This window comes from Scophthalmus maximus, chromosome 15, assembly GCF_022379125.1.
Source record: "Scophthalmus maximus strain ysfricsl-2021 chromosome 15, ASM2237912v1, whole genome shotgun sequence".
Classification (NCBI taxonomy): domain Eukaryota; kingdom Metazoa; phylum Chordata; class Actinopteri; order Pleuronectiformes; family Scophthalmidae; genus Scophthalmus; species Scophthalmus maximus.
This window is the reverse complement of record NC_061529.1, coordinates 13,555,306-13,571,893: the sequence shown is the minus strand read 5'-3', so window position 1 is coordinate 13,571,893 and position 16,588 is coordinate 13,555,306. Positions and strand designations below refer to the sequence as shown.

Below are 16,588 nucleotides of genomic sequence, written 5' to 3'. Positions count from 1 at the left end.
TCATTACAAGACTCAGATTTGGGCATACTGGACTTAAGAGTACACTATTCAAAATAGGAAAACATAACTCAGGAAACTGTGACAATTGCGGGCAAGAGGAAACAGTAGAACACATCATAGTACACTGTCAAAAATATGGGACAGAGAGAACACGACTCAGACAGAACCTGAGAAAGCTTAAGATTAAACTGAATATTTTACAGCAAGATTCACATAACGAATGTTATAGTCATTTAATACAGTACCTCAGGGAAATAAACGTGTTAGGGAGAATCTAATCATATTGTACGTTTTGTTTTGGTTGTTTTGTTTTGTTTTGTTTGGATTTGTTTTTAGTGATTCCAATCCACACTCCTTACCAGTTGGTGGCGGTAATTCACCATTTCCTTGATTGCCAACCGCCATAAAACAGTAAGAGAAGAAGAAGAAGAAGAAGAAGAAGAAGAAGAAGAAGAAGAAGAAGAAGAAGAAGAAGAAGAAGAAGAAGAAGAAGAAGAATAAGAGGAGAAAACAGCCGATCAAAAAACTACGTTTCCCATGTTGCATTGCGCACCCCACATCCACATCTGACGTCAAACTCGTGCTGCCTGCAGCTACTAGCCAAACGTCAACACTGCGCTCACGTTTTGTCATTCTTCTGTGTATGTACTGTAGCTTTCCTCTCGGCAGACATGTCCGGAAAGGCCAAGGACATCCTCAAAATGGACCTGTACGGTTTACTCGGCTGTGACATCACCGCTACAACGAAAGAGGTGCGTAAACGAGCTAGCTGTGAAGCTAGTCGGAGGACACCCCAGCTACAGTACGGATGAATTAGCCGCTCCTGTTTGTGAGCGCACTGCGGACTGGAGGGTGTTTGTATTGCAACACGATACAGTTCTTTTACCGGTTGGCTCTTCACCGGAGTGCTGCATGTGTTTTGACGAAGTTGTGTGTGAGGAGAGGTTTCTGTCTGGAGGCTTCGATAGCTTGCTAGCGACGGAGCTTAAGCTGGAGCTTGTGTTTGTATGGTGCGTTCGTGTATAAGAACGCGACACAATGCTATTTCTGGTCATTAAAAACGCAATGAAAGTCAAGCGAGACGTCACAGTGTATTTGTAATGAGACTCCAGGTGATGACACTCCAGGTTGCATGAGACAAGGAAGACCAACCGGCTAATGGCTAAAACGCAGTGACCAAAAGACGCCACTGGGCGGCGACGTTGCAGCGGTTAAGTCTTCGGCATCACCGTGGACGTGACACGACGAAATGCTTTTGACATGAGGATGTGACTTTAAGTTCCAAATAGTATGGATGCGAAATGAATTTCGTGCCTACCACCCCAGTGCATATTCTCTATCTGAAACTAAATCAACCACACGGTCTACATATAAGGTCGGAGTGATAATATGATTAAATGTGATGATGTATGATTCTGACTAAGTGGAGTGTACTGCTGTGATACCGAGGGCAGCTTGATTATAAAAGCTTATGTGTGTGTTTGCTTCCACCTACACACCAATGACAGAGGGCCTGAATTACATTTCGTGCCTGCATGGATTTTACATTTATGTAGAGGAGAATTGAAGAGTCTTCCTGGGAATCTTCCCTCTACATTTCACTTTCCCAGCCCTAGAGCGGTTCACCATGATGTCCCCCCGAAATCCAGCGCTTCTCCCCCCACGACCACCGCCCCTCACAGTTTCCAGCATGCAGAATCCACAGTCTCGAAGGGAAATTGTGTTTGCTGCCAAGACGAGGGAGCAAGTTAATTTCTTAATTGGATTTCAAAGTCCTGTCCTCCCCAGAGGATTATCTTGGAGGAAGTTGGCGGTTATGGCTTGGACAGAACTGAGACTCCAAAATGCAGGAGGCTGGTTCTCTGAGGTCTGGTGATGGTCGAGAGAGATAGCAGGGGTTTTCTTCTTTTTGTGTGCGTGTTTGTAGTGCATTGTGCTCCGGCGTTGGGGCTGAAAAAATCAATCAAGTGTGAGCAGACAGATGTCATCAGAAGGGCTACTTATCCCGGTTGTTTGGCCCGCTGCTCCACCGCCACTATCAAGCAAGTTGTTTATCCCAGAGTGAGGGGAAGCTCATCCCCGAGCCTGTATATGTGGTCCCAGCCACAGCTTGTAAAACATTGCCTTGACGTAGACGATTTGGGTTCTGCATCTCCTCCGGGTTCTGTTGTAGCATCTCCTTCTAATATCACTGGTGACCTTCCTCTGAGTTTGGCTGTCTGATAAATACTGATTAACACTGGCTTGTCAAGGCCTATGATTTAATGACTATACGTTCTTTATCCTTGTAGTGCTAAAGAAGACTGTTGTTGAAGGATGGGCACCATTTAGAGAGTTGTGCCCATGTATATCAGCAGGCCTTGGGCGATAATTGTCTGTGTGTGTTATACCTACCACAGACTACCTAGTAAAATGCTGTCAACAGCCAAGACCACAAAACATTCCTTGTGCTTCCTTCAGCTACTTAAATCATAGTGTACCTGGTGCGTTGCAGTGTATGAGATGTCTGGATGATTTACTTCCAGAAAGGCAAATGTTCGCATTGCACTTAAAAAGTGCATTGTTACTTCCTTGAGTGTCAGTTTGGCCAGGGCAGGGTCTGCAAATCATGATTGCCATTGCATCCCATGGTGCACTGGGGCACATCATCCATGACAAAATCTTGGGGCTTCAGGGGGTTTAGGTCTTTCAGGTTCAGATTGCATCGCCCATGTGGTTTAAATGCATTTAATCTTTGGTCCACACTCGTACAGTATATCAGACAAAGCTTGAATGATAATTGTGCTAATTTTCAATCAAAGCTACTGTGGAATCCTTAGTCTGGTCAACTGAATTTGATCGTATCATCTTGTATTAATAATACTGAATTAATGCCTATTTCGCCAGGGTGGTTTCATCGGGTTCCCAAGCACCTGGAGAATCTGACAGATTCTCTTCATTACATTAAATTTTTCTTATTGCTCTCAGCCCACTCTTTCTCCATACGTTCACGTCCTCTCTGCTCCTGTCCTCGCCTTCCTCCTCCCTGTTATTATTTTCCTCCAGCTGATAATCTTCTGTAAATAGCAGAGTATTGTAATTAAAGAGGATGGGCCCAGAGCAGATCATGCAGCTAATCAGCCACGCAGGCTAGGGGCCCTACCGGGGCTGTGCTGCGGTCGTACCAGCACCAGTTTGTCAACTATAATTGGCACCAAAGAGCAGTTTAATGAGGACAAGATGTGGGCATGTCGTTAAGACTGTGGCAGGCAGCGATCAGGGCGACACAGAGAGTCTGTGTTTGGCTGGCTACTAACTGTTGGTCTGCTGTCGGCCTGCTGCAATATCAGAGTCCCTAATTCTTTGGTTCCTCCTTCTGCAAACTGAGCTTTTTGAAATAACTGAGATTTTTCCCATTCAGTTTGGGACCAGGACAAGTGACAATGTTGAACGGAAGTAATAAGAGGACAAAGCAGAACCTTATACTAACATTGTCATTTTTCGCCTCTTACGTTTGTACAAGGGACAACACTTAATTTAAGCCAAGGAGTCTTGTATGGTCTTCTCCTCTTCTCTGCACGTCAAGAGCCAATTCTAAAAGGTCATGGTGAACTGCACAACGATAATTGCCACTGTAAACCACTGGATTAGTCCTGTAGAAAGATGCCACTCTGATCTGAGAACTCTTATCCACACATGTGCTTACCTCTTCAAAAGTTGGCCCGCTTTGGCTTCTAGTCTGTTGGACCAAAGGGCTTCAGGGTCTTCCAGCATCAATTAAGGCTTGCGTGTCACGGCATTGATGGGAGTAATCATGTATTATTTAACGAAACAGCACTGGAAGTGCAGTCGAGACAAGATATCGTGGAGGATGCTAGAGGGAGGGAAGAACAAAAGAGGAGGAGATGGAAAAAAAATATGTGAGAAAGGGAAGGAAAGATAACTAAGTAAAACGTGGAGAAGCATGTTTGTGTTAACTTCGCCTTCAACTGAGCCCAGCGAGACAAATATGATGAAGTGCAACACTGCAGCTCTCTTCCAGAACAGCGCAGACGATGACAGGTTTTACATGTCAAAGATCTCAGCTGATGGTCAGACTTTTGTCCTGGCAAAGTTAAACATCTGCAGTGTTTACAGCAGATGTGGTGACATGTTTATCTTGTCAGGTGGCTGCAGGTGATGAAGAACATGAGAAGCAGAGTGAGTGTGAGCTCAGGACACCGTGTGTCCTCTTAAAAGAACATTGCAGTGGTTTCATTTCAAATTACACATGATTAACTTCACAGCTGCGCACCGTGATACTCTGCTTTACAAATCATATTTTTTTTCTGACAGTCATGGCAATCCACTATATTGAATGAATTTCTGCATGGCATAAAAAAAAAAAATTAGCTCACTCACTTGTGAATCTTATTTGTGTAAGCATTAAGGTGCATTAGTATTTTTGTCAAAATTACATTATTGTTGTAAAGTAATGCAATGCAAAAGTCAGTCTGCACTTAAACTACATTACCATGCAAAGGTGGAATACACCACTCAAGCAGTTGTTGTCCATAAAAGCAGCCTCTTTTTCTCTGAAGGAGTTTTACATAAACCGGTGGAACATGGAGTTTGCCGTTCACACATGAAGAAAGAGATTGTCCGAGTCAGACACGTTTACAACAGCAGGAAAATTTCCAGAACAGCCGGTGGATGATAGCCTGGGTAGAGCGCTCACACTCTCGTCCTGATTCTTCCGGAGATTTTCCGGCTGTATTCTCACATGGGTTCAGTCGGACTTTCTCCAGGTATTTTAGGCAGGAAAAGTTACAGAAAATGTCTGGGGCAACATTTGTGTTCTCGCATTTTGCCCCTCTGGAAAAGTTAATGAAAATGTCCGCACATCAGTGCAGTTCTGAAAGCAGCTTATGTTTTGTCAAAGCATTGACTGAGTTGCATAAGGCAGGGAGTTCTCCAGCGGTCACCACTGGCTGCCAGTTGCTAAGGCTTGGTTCCCAAAGGTTCCAGAGAGCGGAACAGCTTTTTCTTTTTTTCATACCTGTATGTCGATGAACGACGGCAAACTTGAGCTGCAGTTTTCATTCCCTCGTACCTTACCAAAACTTTTTGTGGAGAATTGGGCAAAGATTTGATGGCGAGCTCAGAGGGGAAAAAGGGAGAAACAGACAGAGCAAGACGAAAAAGGGGAAATTGTCTTAGTCCATCAATAGGCATATGTGTTTAGTGCCAGTCCTTAGCCCTGCTTGTGGGCTTTGAACTGTAGAAAGGCGCCGTGTGCCAAGCAGCTAGACTCAAAATCCTTTAATGATGTCTAGTCTCTCAAAGCCCTCTCAGTGAACCACGTTCTCATATACAGTGGGAACTATAATGAGAAAAAAAAATCTGATTATTAAGATATAGAAGAAAAGACTTGTGACATTTGGGAGCGGTCTGAGCCATGATAATCTCCAGTGGGGGTTCACTGTAGCTTTTACATAATCAAGTGAAGGCCTAGTAAATCTTATTTTTACCTCGGACAATGGGCATCTAGCTTAATGGGTCTAAGATGACTTGTGTTGGAGACTTGTCGGAGTTGCTGTCCAAAAGGCTCGGACGCTGATGGATTACACCATTCTGCTCCGCTCCCTCAGTGTTGTGCAGTTCTCCCCAGTAAAGTCGGCTCTGTATGTCTTGGCGCGCAGTCCGGGGCTAAAATTGTGCAAAACAACAAAGATGGACAAAGGCGTCCAATGCAAACGTTTTCCAGGCCCGAAGCAGGGAGCTCCCAAAGTCTATTGCCTGTAGCAAACTGTCAGGAGATTGATTTGTGCTCGGCGGGGGGGTGTATTTCAAAAACATGCAAAATTGGCATGTCTGATTAAGACTGGTGTGTTTGTGTCTAAGCCTCGGACGTATGGGGGACGCATGTGCCAAATCCTTAGCATGCAAAGCATATATTTTGAGTGTGTTTTTTTTGGGTTGTGTGCAGAAAGCTTCTTCACCGCACTCTGCAGCACCTTCTGGTCTCCACGGAACGTTTTCCTGCTTCCCTTCCTTCTCCAGAGGAGCAGAGATCTAATGAAAACCATCTTGTCATTAACTGGTCCCTAGAAGGACAAATGAATGTTTAACATTCCAAGCAGTGACCTGGAGTAAAAAAAAATATATAACTAAAGCCTCATATGACATTATGAAAGTATTGTTTCGTTTATCCATTTGGTTCTCCGAACCCCCCAGAAAGCCTAATATACTAATTGTGTCCTTCTCAGATTTGTTATAGACAATGGCACTCTGTTTGTGTATGTTATTGCAGCTCTGGAAAAAAAAAAAAAGTTTGAATAAAGATGTACTAATACCAGGCTGCAACTCGGACCACATTTATCTTGCAAACTGGCAGTGGGCCTGACAATAGTCTTGTGTGGGTAATTCACTGTGCAATGTGCGCCGTGGTGGTTAGATTCCATTAATAACATGTCGAAGGGACACGAAGCAGAGGAGCAGCTCAGGTGTTGATTTGACTCAAACAATGCAATCTCAGACTTTTATTCAAATGTACCATATTTCACCCCCAGTGCTTCCATGTCAGAATCTCACTATTTGAGCTATTATTTCAATGGGACAATCATTTTTTAAAATCCATACTTTGTTTTTTCTGTGCGAGGAATGGCAGGATTAAAAAACAAATGGTACTGAGAATATGAATTTAACATTTGAATGAGCAAAATATGTGCTCGAGTGAAGGATTAGTTCTCTTTGTGTCCTAATCAACATTTTCCCCTCCACCATAACTTATTCTGTTTCTCCCGTAGATCAAGAAAGCTTATCGACAGAAAGCCCTGACATGCCATCCAGACAAGAACCCAGACAACCCAAAAGCAGGTGAGTGGGCCAGTTAGTGATTTGTATCTGTGTTTGCGTCTCTTCACCTTCTCCCCATTGTGAGGTGAGCCACAGATGTCTGTAAGTTGCTGAAGAGCTGGAACAAGATGTATGATTTGTTTTTGCAGTCTGCATTGTTTTCTGAAGAATTAGGATCAATTATCTGACTGAGCGGTCATCAAGCTCCAGAACCCAAAGTGAGTCCTCTAGACTAGCACTCTCAGCTATTCTAACCCTCCCGACAGCGTAGTGCGGCCACAGTGCTGTTTAGCAAGTTTTACCAAGTCTCGTGTCACTTTCTAGCACGGCAGGACCAGCCAAACACCACCACGACCAGCACCACCACCACCACCAGTGTTTCCACAATCCCTCTCCTTGGCTTTACGAGTCCTCCCATGGCCTGTTGCCAGCCGGGTTGTCAACAATTGGGCCAGGAAATCTCAATGTAGCTTTTTGTCGTGAGTGTGGGGGGGAGGCACCTTGGACAAAAGGCTGGTCATAAGGCATGTTTTCAACTGAGGTTTATGTGGGTACTGGATGGTTCAGACAATTCCTGATTATATCAGGGAAAAAAGAAAAAAAAGGGAAATTGGTGGGGTTGAGGGGTTGAGAGGGATAATACAAAAGCAGGGGGTCGGCGGTTTCCCAGAAATGGAAAAGAAGTGGTTTGGAGGGCCTCAACACTTGAACCCATGCATGTACAGTCCCGGTCTCTATCGCACGAGAGCCGAGCAAGTCTTAGGACTTGTTGCCCCCTAAGGGGAGGGTTGCATGCACGTAAGAGGTGACTCGGGGGTCATGATTCCTCAGTGACTAAAGACACCCCTTCCCACTATCCCTCATGTTCCCTCAACCCCCCATGTTGTGACACTCTGAGCTGCCTATTGGGCATTGCAGGTCCCCCCCCAAGTCGGAGTTCATTCCAGCCCATTATATGCGTGTAGGTAACCTGACCACCTCTGCTGGTAGCATGATCTGCAGAGCGTCCTGTTAGTGTGCACCACCAGTCCCCCCAGGGAGTAACAGTATCGGTTTGTTAGGCCTCCCATAAGTGAATGATTATGCCTGGCTAGTATAATGCAGCAGTGTGGCGGTTGTATGATGGGGAGAAGGATTGTGGTCTCCCCGTGTACACTTGTGTGCGTGTGTGTTGGATGACAACTGGGGGAACTGGAGATTTGCGTGTGAGTGGTGATTGCGGCAGTGGCCCCATGAGGTGCTCTAATGGATGATAGACGGAGAGACCAAGGGTTTGTGTGCGAATGCACGGTTGTGTCATGGGAGGAAACGGGTTTTGTGAGACTTGTGGTACCCTTTTTAAAGAAAAAAAATTCCAAGTTCACCACGATATAATGCTGAGCGTGTGATGCCTCTTTTGGCATGAACCCCCTTCTTCACTTTAATCACATCGACATCACTTTCCATTTCATCTCCTGTGATTAGGTGTCAAATTTGTTTGACTAGTGTTATTTCATTGCAGTTTTCATTGCAGCTATAAATGGTGTGGTATGTGGCATTGGTTTATACTATGTACTTGTTCCTTTACAAGAAAAGATACATTTAAAAAAATATATCCATCCATTTATTATCAGTTTATCCTTGGGGGTTGCAGGGGCGGGGGGCGATCCCACCTTGACAGGTTACCAGTCCATCCACGTACCATCAACTATTCTTATATCATAATTATTATCCATGCTCACATTCAAGACTACAGGCAATTTAGTCTCACTAAATAAAATGAGTAATACATGTATTTGTTAAAGCTCATAGTGCACATGTAAAACACTCCTGAAGTGTATACTGTATGCAGAAACCTGTGTGCTCATGTATTTACTCAGCGACAGACCGTTCAGTCTCATGACTTGTTTTGTCTCGCTTTGTTCCAGCTGAGCTCTTCCACCAGTTGTCCCAGGCTCTCGAGGTGCTAACTGATGCTGCCGCCAAGGTAAGACCAGAGATGCCCTATCCACCTGTCACGAAAGTTCTAAATACATGCACATAATTCACACGATTCATCCTGGTGTCTAACTCTGTTTGCAGGCTGCCTACGACAAGATTTGCGCTGCCAAGAAACAAGCAGAAGAAAGAACCAGGAAACTAGACGACAAGAGAAAGAAAATCAAGCTTGGTGAGTCCCTTTCCAAATCTTAGCGCACCGCCATCTTTTTGATTTGGAGATTTTATTGTAAGTGGGTTTTGTATTGGTTTTGTAATAGGTTATATTTTATATTTATATAAGATTTTTTTGTCAGACACATTCCAGGATCAACATAGCAAGGGCTGAGGTTTTTGAAATGATGGGGACAGATGAGGACTGTCCAGAATGAAATTGTATACCAGCAACTGTTTGAAAATAATCAAGTTATTATTTAGCCTGGTTTTGTCTGTTTCTTGTCTTGTGGAAAAAATATTCAGTTTATGTGTGTGCGTGTTCGTGTGCACGTTGCTATGACAGACTTGGAGGCCAGAGAACGACGAGCAGAAGCTCAGAGCCAGGAGTCGGTGCAAAACACTAGATCACTTGAAGAAGAGGTAAGCGAATTTATCGAAACCATATGAGACTCAATATTGCACCTCGCATTGCAGAGGGAGAAAAATGTAAAATAAATTTTTTACTATACTACCGGCCTCAGCTGTGCACTGGGAACAAGGTATTCCAGTGCATCCAGAAAATTCTGAAAGTACACCCAGGTGCTTTTATTCTGTTCTTCATCAAATACTCTCTTCTGATTGAGTTGAAATCCACCAAAGACTTGGGTCAAGAACAAAGGCTCTGTCTGAGAGAGGCTTTTTTTCACTGCCATATCATAATTATCAGTATACCCATTAGATGATATTGCATGACTTGATACGCTTTGTTCAGAAAGCCAAGGATAAATAAAAATGGTGTGCGTGCCTCCATGGAGAGCTCCTGGCATGTGCTCAATGTGTTTAATGCATGTAAATACGTGGCCATCGGCCTTGGGAGGAGGAGGAGGAGGTGACCAGTAGGTGGCACTGTTCCATTTTCTGTCTCAGCTCAAGGTGTTGTCTGATAAAATATGTTGGTCTGCACATACTCCCCTGTAATAGCAGAATGGGTGTTATTGAACAGGGGGGCAACCTTGCGGATGATCAGTGTTCGATGAAGATTAAACATGCATACTTTGCTGCCACCTAAACAGAACACTCTACATCTGTTTGTGCACATTATAGTTTTGTATTTCTATCAGATTGCCCGTTTAAGGGAGGAGGGATCCAGACAGCTCGAGGAGGAACAGAGGCTCGTCAGAGAGCAGATCCAGAGGGAAAAGGAAGAACAGCAGCGGCAATCGGGAGACTGCACTCAGAGAAGTATGCACACTTCCAGGATTCAGCCCCGTCCTTTCTGTTACAGTCCAGGTTAACCACACGAGGAGGGCACAGTCCTGTTCTGCCCGGATTAATCCAGTTTGATTCAGTGAAGTCATTTTTACTACCCTGAAACGTCACTTAAGTGAACCCCCATGTTCCCCAACCATCACAGTATCGGTCCGACCGCAGCAGTCACCAGGCACCTGTGGTTGACCCGGTATTATTCACATAACCCCCCCCCCCCCCAATAACAGTAACTGAATGTATATTTGAATTTATGTTTGGCTTTAAAACACTTTGAGGAGGTCTATTTTAGTGTCTTGGCAGCAACAAAACCTGGCACAGTAACATAGGAATGCCAAGTACCTCGCACACACACACACACACACACACACACACACACACACACACTGTCCATCAAACTTTTAACCTCTTGATAGTATTTTTGCATTAAACCCTTGATGTCTCCATCAGGGAGACTTGGAAAAAAAGGCTTGTAAAATAAGGCTATGGAAGTGTGGGTATTTAAGGGAAGTACTGAGTCTTGGCCCTTGATTGATCCCTCTCTGTGGCTGGACAATCACTCATGCATAGTCAGCACGTCTTTTGAGTCTCTTCCATTTGCACGCATTCAGGCCTCCCCAGCCCTCCCCTGGATCAGTGCTCTGTCTGTTCCGTCTCGAGAGGCAAGGTTGTGGCAGGAGCCGTACATTCACCACGTGACAGCTAGTTTTACATTACCGTCCATCTGCACAAGTCCCTGACTGCCGTCTCGAGTGCCATATTTCTTTTCTCCAGCAAAACAATTGTCTCATCTCATCCCTCATGTTTTCTCTTAGACTCTGGTGTGGAGAGATGTTCCAAGAGCGGCGTGACCCCCAAACTGAAGGTAGGGCTTTCCGCTATTGGTTGACATTCAGTGGGCGAGGTGGAGTATAACACTGGAAGATTGTGTGTGTGTGTGTGTGTGTGTGTGTGTGTGTGTGTGTGTGTGTGTGTGTGTGTGTGTGTGTGTGTGTGTGTGTGTGTGTGTGTGTGTGTGTGTGTGTGTGTGTGTGTGTGTGTGTGTGTGTGTGTGTGTGTGTGTGTGTGTGTGTGTGTGTGTGTGTGGTGTTAATTCAGCAGGGACTGCTCCATCTCAGTCAAAGTGCAGGCAGAGCCTCTGCTGGGATTTTGACAGAAACGTAGACATTTGTGATTCATTATTTGGAGACCACATGCGTTGTCCCACCAGGGTGTTCTTTGGCCCATTCCTCCAGAGAAGGCCCGGCGTCGTCAGGAGACTTGTAACAACGTGAGGAGAGGGCTTATACATTAACTCCTGGAAATGGCAGAGCCTGCGCACATTAACGGACACTGGGGATGTTGGCTAATGTGTTTAGACATTCTAGACGAATCTGGTTTTTAAAATTTGATAGCCGTCCAGCGCAGCAGCGTATTAGCTGACGTTTGTGTGTTCAGTTATAAAAACAAACAGCAGCCGTAAGACATACCAAGTTATCTCCATGGACATGGGAACATTACTTCATTTCTTTTGAGTCATGATCACAGTTAAATTATAAGATTAGAAGAAGTGTCATGTTTTGTAATTTTGTTGTCAAATAACTGCAATAACTTTTTTTTTTTAAAGAAATAATGTGTTACTGCTTTTAATATTTCCAGACTGAACTGTAGAACCCGTTTTCTTTTTTTCTTTTCCCTGTCGAGTTTCCTGACTCTGATTTAGATTCAGTTTTTTGTTGAAACAATGATCCTAGTATTCAACGTTTAAATTATATTTTCTCAAACGTTCTGGGAATGTCAGCAAAATTATTCACTTCAAAAAATTGCTGTTCAAATGAAGTCAAACATTCCTTGAAGCAAATTTCAGTCAACTTGTCACATGACAGCTCATTGAAATTTTCTTTTCATTAGGTAGGTGGATATCAAATGCAGAGGGAGCCATTTGGGTCATTTCCACTAATGTCTTTTTTGTCTGTCTATTTATTGAAACAAGCATGAGAACGTAGCAATGTGCCAGTGATGTGGGCTAAAACTGTAGACATCACATCATTTAAATAGCATCTTATATAAAGATTGATGTGTAAGAAGCTTATCAGTGGGTAGAGGAGACTGCTTTTGGATTAAAAACTGACATATTTTACTGTAATTGTTGGTGAAGGAGCATTCGTAGATGTGGAATTTCCCAGAAATCCTGTTTCTCTGACAGGGAGCAGAATGCTGGAGCTGGATCAACATTTAGTGCTTGTCATTTATCATTTTACTTTAAGCAGTTAGTGTGATGTTGGCTAGACTCCGCTTTGCTTTGTACATGGATTTGAGAAGTTGCACAATATCTTCTCATTTTAGGAGTACGGGAACACACATCAGCATTTAGTGACATGACTCCAACCAAGCAAAAAAATAAAAAATAAATTATCTTGATGCCTTCTGTGTAAGGTTCTCTTAAGCACACAAAAAATAGTTGCACTGCAATTTCTAAACAGCAAATGCAATATGGCAACAATCACAGAAACACTGTTGCACAAGCAAATAGGTTAACCACAGTTCAAATTAAAACACATTCCAGAGGAGGACTGTCTCTCTCTGTCCACCACGATCACCTTGGGCATCGACCTGCTTTAGATTACGCGGCCTTTATTGTGTCTGGTGTTGTGCTTGATTCTGTGGAGCAACTGTTAAAGCAGGTGAGTCACCGCGGTCCAGGGGTCCATGTGTTCAGTTTCACCCTCCCTCGCTGTCCAGCTCCCTCGGTATGAATGGAAATTGACTGCAGGTCTCACAGGTTTTGCCGCGGTGATGTTCCATTAGCCCAGCAATGTCTCTCTCCCCGTAGCTCCAGTCAGCCCCGATGGTTGTGGTAATCTGTGTGTCACTGGGCACGTTTGTGCTCCTCATCAGCTGAGTTTTTACAGTTTAGCTCTAATGATTGGACATTATCATGCACCTCCTCAGTTCTCGAAAGTCTACACGATTAATAACAACCTCTCCTCTCTGTCTCCTTTCTCTTTCCAGTTGAAGTGGAAGTGTAAAAAGGACGATGAGACGAATGGAGGCTACTCTCAAGACGTTCTTTTAAGACTTCTACAAAAGGTAGAAAATAAATAATGCTACATGATTTACTAACAATTTGTACAGCAAAACACTTTGGTCTCAGAACTCTTGTGTTTCCCACAAAGCAGACTTGCATCAATGCATCATTTTGGGTTGGGCCAGATTATTATAAATACATTCAGACCACAGAGGTAACGGACCCTTTTATATATCTGGATTATTAGTTCTGCAGGTAGTTCTGTAAATGAACGAGCAGCACCACTTTACAGGATTTTTGGATTTACAGGACTTTGGCATGGATGTGATGAAACACTATAATGTGTGTGGTAATTAATTGACTCGATTAACCAAAAGCGAATTACTCTGTGGGTACTTGCTCTATGAAATGTTTACTAAATTAACTCAGTGTTCAATTTACTGTATCAGGATAATTATTATGTAATTATCTAATTGATTTTTATTTCTCTATACTCGCAGGCCCAAAGTTAGTCTCCACAGTAACAAATCTGCCTGCAGAGTCCAGCCATATTTAAAGTCTGCATGACATCATCACTGTAGATTGTTTTATTCTTCCCTTTAAACTAGGCCCATTAAGTTTTGTTGCAGTGAAAGTGCTGAGGGCAGTGTTGTAGTGCCCTTTAAAAGCCATGCACGCCAGTGTATGTGCCCCTCTTACCTGTTGATTAAGCAGTGCCAAGGGAGGCATTAGGAAATGTGCTCTTCTCATGCAACCTAGGACCGGTTTATTCTATGATCCTTCACAATAGGCCTTTGGTAGGGCATAGGTTTGCCTGAAATAACGATAGGGCAAGTGTCACTGACGTCAAGCAGCACGCACGCACGCACGCACGCATGCACGCACTCAATCAATGTAAGTCCAAGGCAGGAGGGCTCTGTCGGAGTGAAGACTGGAAAAAAAGCGTTGTTTCTTTAAACAAAGGGAATACATTTTATGGGGAAAAAAATTTGTTTGACATGGCAAGCTCCACTGAGTGACAGTTAATGGTTTGGGCAAGTCAAAATAGCCACTGCTGTGTGGGAAAGCAAGCATGGGATTTGTATACTTGTGCATGCGTACGTGTGGGGACTTGTGTACTTTGGCCGCCTAAAATGATACTTTTTATGGGGGGATCATGTTGAGATATTTATATTTTAAGAAACAGAGGCCTTTTGAGAGTCTCCTTTGTCACTGTTGGCTTGCTCCAGAGTGTCCTCAGTAAGCATGAGCTTTCCTGGACTTTCCCCTTCCCAGAAAGCTTAATTTTCACAGAATGAGACTGTCAAATGCCTCGTCCATCCTACGTTTTTCTCCCAAGCCTCTGCTTCGGGATGAGAGGGGTTACTGTCAAAAGACAGTGGTTATAAGTGATAAAAAAAGGTTGCACTGCTAATGTCTGTACTCAACAGAGATCAAGTTTTTGTCTCTCCTGCTAAGAAGTGGTTCTTGCCTTCCTCCTGCTCCCCCTCATTCTCTCTTGGACAGAAGCAGAGCCCATTTGTTAAACAGAGGCCAGGGAATTGCTGAGATGCTCTTTGCTCTGATCCCCCTTTTGGCGAACCTTTCCTCCCTGTTCTCATTTGTGGCAGGTCCTGGATGAGAGCCACATTTACTTCCAGCCTCCAAAATGGATGTCAAATAATGGCTGAATGGATGGATGTTGTCAAGGAAGATTAAGTAGCTAAAATTATGACAAAGTATTGCATCTTGTTTCAAAGTTCCAGATCACTCAGTTTTGTGCATGATGTTACTTAAATGTTCTTTGCAGTCTTCCTGTCTCAGTCAACCTGTCATTAGGTTTAATAACCTAACACATTTTTGCAGAAGTCTGATGTATTCACCAGTGTTTTGAATTTTCCTGTCTGCATATGCTCTGTGTTTTCGTGGTTATGGGTTGTGCTGTGAAAGGAAATACTAATTTGAATGTTCTGCATGCCCCCTCTTCTTCTAGTGGACTTTTCTTTAATTCTCTCATTTCTTACCTGTAGTATGGGGACGTTTTGAATGTGATTCTATCGAGTAAGAAGACAGGAAGTGCCGTGGTGGAGTTTGCAACTGTGAGAGCAGCTGTAAGTACCAAAATCTTCCTTAGTCTGTGTCCCCATTATGTTTATTCAATCATGAAAATCTTGTCCAAAGCAGATTCATTGCTTAAAAACACATTTCTTCCTTAGAATGACACCTGTCATAGACTTCCCAGCCCCAGGACACACTCTGAGACCTAAACTGATGTTTTAGTCATTCTGCAGTGTTGAGATCTCTGTGCTGATTGAAAACATCGGACAGAAGGAGTTGATGTGCCTCATTGTTCCCCACCGTCTGGATCCTCAGGCCCTTTGTCCTGATGGTGTACTTTTCTGGTGTGGTTTCCTCACCCCAGTATGTGGTTTCCCTGCAGGGACCATGTCTGCCAGTCTATTAGGACCTGGGTCCTGGATTTGTGGTTTCTTCCTGCCCATCTCCACATTCTAGCTTTGCTCTGGGAGTTGGCCCAATTGTTGACATACAATGTCTTCATGTGTCCCTCATACATAATCTATACTGCCTGTCTCTGCACACATAACCAGGTGTAAGAGGGGCACAAGGCAACTTTAACAAATATCAGGAGAAAGACAGATTATTTTAAAATCCACTGACAAATTATTTTGTATTTAGGAGCTGGCGGTTGAAAATGAATGTGGCCTGAGTGGAAACCCCTTGAAGATATCGTGGCTGGAAGGAAAACCCGAGGTTATTGCTCCAGTATCTCAACCTGGCCAGTTCCCGTCTTCACAGGTACCAGTATAAACCAAAAATGTAAAAAATGTATTGTAGTAATTCCCCCCTGTCTCGTTGAGCATGTTGTCCCTGAGTTACAAAATCTTACCATGTACGCCGCTTCCAACACAAATACTGTTGCCTAAACACTGTCCCACAAGAGAGGTATGTAGACCTTCTGAGGTTTTGGTTTCATATCAGTGGTACAAATACCGCCCCAGTGCTTGCCCTTCCCTCATCTGGCCTAGAACAATATGTTTGGTGAAATAGACCTGTAGTTTATTTGCTTTGGAGTGGTGAGGCGCTGGCCCGGCACTGGCCCAAAGCCTCTGGTCGGCCGCTCATTAACGGGCCTGACCTGGGAGAAGCCAGGAATGCGGCACTTCACTTAACAACCAGGGAGAAATGGTATACAATAATGGTAGCATGGCACGTGAGCTGACACCACTGCCTATACTGCTTTTGATGAGAAAGAAATTAATTTGATTTTTTCTTCCTCATTAAGATCATTTTAACATATCTGGGAGGTTTTTGCAATAATGTGATGGCGCATTTTGAATAAAAGCATTTACTCTCTGCAAACAAAATGTTTGCCTGCACAAAGCTCCA

At 43.8% G+C, this 16,588-nt stretch overlaps 1 protein-coding gene across 3 annotated transcripts in view; it reads left to right on the top strand.

The window, feature by feature from the left end:
• Positions 1 to 468: 468 nt before the first annotated feature.
• Positions 469 to 16,588, top strand: part of dnajc17 (DnaJ (Hsp40) homolog, subfamily C, member 17) — a 34,429-nt gene continuing 18,309 nt past the window's right edge. The window contains exons 1-10 of one of the 3 annotated variants that reach the window (XM_035610381.2): positions 469 to 752; positions 6,768 to 6,837; positions 8,724 to 8,782; positions 8,878 to 8,965; positions 9,293 to 9,369; positions 10,050 to 10,170; positions 11,010 to 11,059; positions 13,186 to 13,263; positions 15,211 to 15,291; positions 15,878 to 15,997. In XM_035610381.2, the coding sequence (XP_035466274.1) occupies positions 672 to 752; positions 6,768 to 6,837; positions 8,724 to 8,782; positions 8,878 to 8,965; positions 9,293 to 9,369; positions 10,050 to 10,170; positions 11,010 to 11,059; positions 13,186 to 13,263; positions 15,211 to 15,291; positions 15,878 to 15,997 (825 nt within the window). In that variant the 5' untranslated portion in view covers positions 469 to 671. The remainder of the gene's footprint in view (positions 753 to 6,767; positions 6,838 to 8,723; positions 8,783 to 8,877; positions 8,966 to 9,292; positions 9,370 to 10,049; positions 10,171 to 11,009; positions 11,060 to 13,185; positions 13,264 to 15,210; positions 15,292 to 15,877; positions 15,998 to 16,588) is intronic. The other 2 variants (XM_035610380.2, XM_035610379.2) reach the window with 2 other exon arrangements.